Below are 6,123 nucleotides of genomic sequence, written 5' to 3' on the forward strand. Positions count from 1 at the left end.
AGTATAAAAGTGAATGATTTGAAAGGTGATGAATTGAACTGTAAACCATCAAAATTGGCACATATAAACATTGTTATTAGTGTATGTATTTCAATTCCTTGCCAAATGATGATAAAAATCCATTAGTTTGTGAGAGTGTTTTGAAACCGAGACATTACTGAAGTCGCCACCCAACTGCTGACAAACTATTCTCCCCAACAGCAACAAGTCACTGATTACAGAAAAAGTTAAACTTGTTGAAAAAGTGGGTTTTTTGGGCCTACATCCAAAGTCCAAACCAGAAAAGCTTACATATGCACAAGATTCAACGCATTTCCATATACCGAGAATTGAATGGTGTCAACTCAGGCTGCAGGGTGCGCTTTATTTGCACTACTCCAATGGTGCTATGCATGTTGATGTTATAGTCTATCCAATATGGTGTCTTCACCCAATGGCGCAATAATCAAAATGAAGAACAGAAGAGACAGAAAATTAAAGCACATTTTATGTGCAATGCAATTATGCACACAGAGTAGAGACCTGCAAAAGTGCAGAAGATAGTGGGAAGACATGGTGGCCAAAGTGATCTGAAGCACTGAAAGAGTGGAAGGGAGCTGGTGACTGGTGAGTGTTCAGCTCTACCCAAAGTGGGGTTGGGTTGGGGTGAAGTGACCCCTCAACCAAACCCACCATGTGTTTGTTCTATTTCCTCAAAGTCAAGTCAACATTTTTCATCATCCAAGTACACCACCCTTGTACGTATGATCCAATATTCCCTTTTAAAATCTTTGCTTTTTTCCCTTTTTCTTCTATTTGAGGATCTTATAGTAAATGCATACACACTGCACAGATGCTACTCTATGCAAATGCAATCCCTGTTCACCAACAGTTACCTTCACTTGTTGGATTTGAACGTTGCTTAATGTTGATCCCACAGACCTGAAGGACCGGACCCTCTCGCTATATATATATATCACTAAGCTGAATGTATACTGCATTCAATTCCATGAATCTTTTTCTTGTGTTGTGATAAATTTTAACCAATAATGGACGCAACGCGGATCGTTAGCATTGTTTTATTTGTTTTCATCCGACTGCAACACTCATTTGGCACTGCTGCAGTTTCAAGCAATGTAAGTTTCTGTTGTATATATGTTGTTAACATAATGGCTTGTTTATTCAAAGAAGTGCATGTGCAATAAAGAATAATGTGTTAACTAGGACCCTGTCCCCGCTTTCCTGTAAAAAATTTCCTTTGATTGTTTGCTTAAATGTTTAAGGTCCACATTATCTATTTGGGGGAGAGACGTCATGATATGCCTGAGCATGTTGAAGACTCTCATCACAGGATATTGTCCGACATTCTTGGAAGGTTCTACCATAGTTTCCAAAATCCTATTTGTTTATGTGTAGTGTGGCGTAATCTTTATAACTGGCTATTGCATATGGTTTGATTAGTCCGCAGTGACCTTTTGCAAATGGAAATAGGTTATATTCTTTTTGGATCATGGAAAGAAACTTGATAAACTATGGCTGTTTTGAATTTTTTGATGGCAATTAGAATTGTCTAATTTGGAAAAGCTCACTACTCACTTGATTTATATGTAATTCTGTATTTGTGTCCTTAAGTGATTTTGTTTTGATTCAATTTTCTTTATTCAATTGTACGGGGAACTACGTGTAACTTAATGGGGCTTTGGTTGTTAGCAAAGAAGCTGCCGTAAAATCAATTCTGTATAGCTACAAGCATGGGTTCTCAGGCTTCGCTGCTGTCTTAAGTCCAATTCAGGCTAAACGAATTGCAGGTATGCTAATGTGCTACTGAACTCAGTTTTGGTTTATTTCCTGTGTGTTAACCTGCCTCTGTAATTTGTGGCAACCACAGATATCCCGGGAGTTGTTTGCGTATTTCCTCAGAGAATTTTAAATTTGCACACAACAAGAAGTTGGGATTTTCTGCAAGTAAAATCTCATTTGAAGAATGGAATACTAAGAAGGGCTCATTTTGGAGCTGCTTCTATAATTGGTGTCATAGATTCTGGTTAGTGTGTAATGGTGCCCATGGTTGTTAACATTTACATTGCAGCTTGACTTATTATTCAATTTTTGCTTAGTGCAGGGATATGGCCTGAATCTGAAAGCTTCAATGATGATGGGTTTCATAGTGTTCCATCCTATTGGAAGGGAATGTGCCAAGAAGGAGAAGAATTTAATCGTTCCAACTGTAACAGGTAAACACTATTTTCAATGAAATAAAATTGAGAGATGAAGAACAAAAATGGATTAACTTATTGTACATTTATTCCTACAAATGGGCTAAACATTTCCAATTATTTCATCAACAAACCTCTCAATTTGATTTAACCGTTTGGCTAACAGGAAATTAGTTGGTGCTCGTTGGTATATCAAAGGATATGAGGCTGAATTTGGGAAGTTGAACCCAAGTGATGGGCTTGAATTCTTGTCACCCCGAGATGCAACAGGCCATGGGACTCACACGTCATCTACTGCAGCTGGGGCGTCAATAGAGGGTGCGAGTTTTGCAGGACTAGCAAAAGGGTTAGCCCGAGGAGGAGCTCCTTTAGCTCGGATAGCAGCATATAAAGTGTGTTGGTCCGTTGGTGGCTGTAGCTCTGCTGACATACTTGCTGCGTTTGATGATGCAATATCTGATGGCGTTGATTTACTTTCAGTATCTTTGGGTTCACTCCCTCCTCTTTCAAGTTATGTGGAGGATCCTGTGGCAATTGGTTCTTTCCATGCAGTCACTAAAGGAATTCCTGTAGTTTGCTCAGCCGGGAATATTGGTCCCTCTCCCGAAACAGTTGTAAATACAGCTCCATGGGTGATTACTGTTGCAGCAACTACCATTGATAGGGCCTTTCCTAGTGTGATTACCCTGGGAAGCAATCAAATATTCGTGGTACTAACTTATCTCTCATCTATTACCATAAATTTCACCTGCTACAGATGAAATGACAAGAATTGGATTCAAAAAGATCCATAAGCTTCAGGTTCAGTTTGGGACTGAAACATTTGTATGTTTTGCTCACATTTTCAGGGCCAGACTCTGTTTGCAGGGAAAGAATATGACAGGTTCTTTCCTATCGCATATGGTGAAGACATTAAATCTGGTGATGCAGATGAAAATGAAGCAAGGTGAAGTATCTTCCAATGAATTCTTGAATATCGATCAAATCTTTCCCAATGCCTCTCAAGAATAGTTTTTAACAGAAGTTGTGAGACTGGATCCTTGAATGCAACTTTAGTGAAAGGAAAGGTCCTCCTTTGTTTTGAATCCCGATACCAAAGGTCCGCTGTTGCTGCAGCAAGAACTGTACAGGAAGGCCAAGGTGTTGGACTTATCTTTGCGCGGTTTCTTACTAAAGAGGTCACCGTGTGCTTAGACGTCCCCTGTGTCCATGTGGATTTTACAACTGGAACATCTCTCCTTACTTACATAGCATCAACCAGGTGATTTCTGTTGTCTTTGCCATTAAAAACCGTCTCGATTCTGTCAATACAAGTTGATCCTTGTGCTAGAATCAAATGGCTTGCAATTAATTATTTACACTATGATATGCTTTCTCTGCAAAAGTAACCTTGTCCTCTTAAGAACATAAGTAACATACCTTTTTTTTTTTCTGCTTCAGCAATCCCATTGTAAAGTTCAGCCTTCCAAGGACGATTGTGGGGCAGCAAATCTCCCCACAGGTAGCACTCTTCTCTTCTCGAGGGCCAAATTCCCTATCTCCAACAGTACTCAAGGTAATGGGGATTAGTGTATAAATTTACCCATTTTGCTGCTACACTGTGCACTCACCTTGCTTATACAGTAATATACTTCTTTCTTCCTTTTCTTTTCTTGTATTTCGCACTTTCGCAGCCAGACATTGCTGCTCCCGGGGTCGATATTTTGGCATCATGGTCACCTGCATCCTCTGATCAGTCATTGGATTCCAATAAAACTCAACTTCCCAATCTTAACTTCAAGATTGTATCAGGAACCTCCATGGCATGCCCTCATATATCTGCGATTGTGGCTCTGTTAAGAGCCATCCACCCCACCTGGAGCCCTGCTGCAATCAAGTCCGCCTTAGTCACAACAGGTAAGACCACAAAAGACCTCTAGCTGTATATCTCCCTTCGACACGAAACTAATTATTTGATTTGATCTTCTTCTGGGCAGCCTCTTTAACAGATCAGTATGGGCAGAATGCAGTTGCAGAAGGAGCTCCACCCAAGCAAGCTGATCCATTTGACTATGGCGGTGGCCATGTTGATGCTAACAAGGCCATAGATCCCGGCCTAATATATGACATGGATCGAACTGACTATGCTCAATTCCTTTGTTCCATGGGATACAACAAAACAGCCATCAGTTGGCTCACCAGGTCACTGCTTCCATGCCACGCGCCATCCAATTTCCTCGTGAACTTGAACCTCCCATCAATAACCATTCCCGCGTTACAGAGGAGCCTGCAGGTATCAAGAACAGTGACGAATGTAGGCCCCGTGGTTTCCATTTACACTGCACGGATCCAAGCTCCCCCCGGCATAAAAGTAAGAGTGGAGCCATCCCTTCTGTTGTTTAACTCTAGTGTTAACAAGGCAATGTTCAAGGTCACTCTGTGTTCCAAGCTGAGCATACAAGGAAGCCACTCCTTTGGGAACTTGTTTTGGGAGGATGGTCATCATGTTGTGAGAATACCCTTGATTGTTAGAACTATCATTCCAGAGTTTCAGGTTTGAAAATGAACATGGATCCATCCTTGCCTTTGTATTAATTCCTTTGTAATATTTCAATATTTTTATACTTTGTTCTTCTTCAAATCTATAATTAAGTCTTCTAATAACCTCGAGGTGTGGTTAACTGGAAGGGACTTATCCATCCTTAACCAAACGTCAAGGATTCGATCTTTGGTTTGCATATAGAACAACCTTAAATCTCTAGGCCAGTTGTCCCACCTCAATTCAACGAAGGGATTAGTCGGAATTAGTCATTATGTTTGACTATGGAAACTCGTTAATCTTTTTCAGTATGCTCATATTAAAAAATGTATCAAAAAAAAAATGTGTATCTATTATTATTTAGATACATCCCACGCCGCAGCATAGACCACAATTTATATAATATAAAAATAATAAACAAATATAGGCATTGAATTACTAACACCTAGGAGTAAATGTTAGGTTGTGGGTTAATTGCTACCCAGTTGTACGGAGTAATTGACAGGAATTGTTGTTGAAGATTATAACTACTTGATAAGGCCATCAATGTGACATGTTACAACATTAAATATAATGTTTGGAAAACTAAAATTTTACCCATGAATTATAGATTAATAGCAAACTATTTTTTTTAATGTTATATGGACCACTTTTATTCTTCAGAATTGTTAGGGAAATGGTGTTTTCAATTTCCTTATTAACATTTTTGCTAAAACGTATCATTACTTTTCAAAAAGCTTAATTAGCAAATGCTAGTAATAGAATTTTATATTTAACTCACTATTTTTTTTTTTTATTTTTGAAAGGACTCACTGATTTAATATATTGTATATTAAGAAAAAAAAAAGAATTTTACATCTATTCTTTTTTTTTTTTTACCAAATTGCAATTTAATTAGACGACTTAATAGTTTAAAATATAAATGCCACCCTAATTGTATCCTTTTTTTTTTAATCAAACATAACTCAGTCTTCATTATCAACATGTAATACAAATAAAGGCGGAAAAGAAAGCCAATAACGATGATCAGACAAAGAACCGGCCTCCTTTTTTTGGCCCAACACCGCCCACGGCTGCCGGTTTGTCGCCCGAAGCCATGCACCATACGGCTTTTCACCTATCACTTCGCCATCTTCAAAGTTCCTAGCACAAAACCGCTCAGAGTGCCCCAGCAGACCACACAAGAAGCAGAAAGTGGGTAGCCACTCACCCCCCCCCCCCCCCTGCTTCTTTAGCTTCATCTTCCGCTTGAGCGGCTTCGACATGTCAACCTCCACACTTACCCGCATGAAATTCTTCCAAGACCCTTCGAAATTGCTTTGGTCAGCCGCGACAAAACGCCCAACAAAGTTGCCAATGGCCTCCGCCACCCGGACTGCCATGAACCTCAGTTGGAGATTATGTACCTGC

At 39.6% G+C, this 6,123-nt stretch overlaps 1 protein-coding gene across 4 annotated transcripts; it reads left to right on the forward strand.

The window, feature by feature from the left end:
- The first annotated feature begins 50 nt into the window (after nt 1–50).
- On the forward strand, nt 51–4,769 carry LOC109161941 (subtilisin-like protease SBT3.6). Of its 4 annotated transcripts, none has more exons than XM_019310515.1 (11): nt 51–599; nt 1,263–1,354; nt 1,690–1,787; nt 1,868–2,023; nt 2,102–2,213; nt 2,362–2,905; nt 3,044–3,141; nt 3,217–3,456; nt 3,636–3,750; nt 3,869–4,091; nt 4,172–4,769. In XM_019310515.1, exons 2-11 carry the CDS (start codon nt 1,299–1,301, stop codon nt 4,732–4,734), a joined length of 2,205 nt encoding a protein of 734 aa, XP_019166060.1. In that variant the 5' UTR covers nt 51–599; nt 1,263–1,298; the 3' UTR covers nt 4,735–4,769. The 4 variants fall into 4 exon arrangements, with proteins under 4 accessions (XP_019166060.1, XP_019166059.1, XP_019166057.1 ...); XM_019310512.1 differs by lacking the exon at nt 51–599 and adding an exon at nt 672–1,115; XM_019310513.1 differs by lacking the exon at nt 51–599 and adding an exon at nt 672–1,115 and having other exon boundaries at nt 3,220–3,456.
- The last annotated feature ends 1,354 nt before the right edge of the window (nt 4,770–6,123 follow it).

The sequence above is a fragment of the Ipomoea nil genome, unplaced genomic scaffold (genome assembly GCF_001879475.1).
Source record: "Ipomoea nil cultivar Tokyo-kokei standard unplaced genomic scaffold, Asagao_1.1 scaffold2926, whole genome shotgun sequence".
In the NCBI taxonomy this organism is placed as follows: domain Eukaryota; kingdom Viridiplantae; phylum Streptophyta; class Magnoliopsida; order Solanales; family Convolvulaceae; genus Ipomoea; species Ipomoea nil.

Coding starts and splice junctions, on each gene's coding strand:
- LOC109161941 (XM_019310512.1), top strand. CDS start 1,029: ATGGACGCAACGCGGATCGTTAGCATTGTTTTATTTGTTTTCATCCGA. Junction 1,116..1,262: donor CTGCTGCAGTTTCAAGCAAT/GTAAGTTTCTGT, acceptor TAAATGTTTAAG/GTCCACATTATCTATTTGGG. Junction 1,788..1,867: donor TCAGGCTAAACGAATTGCAG/GTATGCTAATGT, acceptor TGGCAACCACAG/ATATCCCGGGAGTTGTTTGC.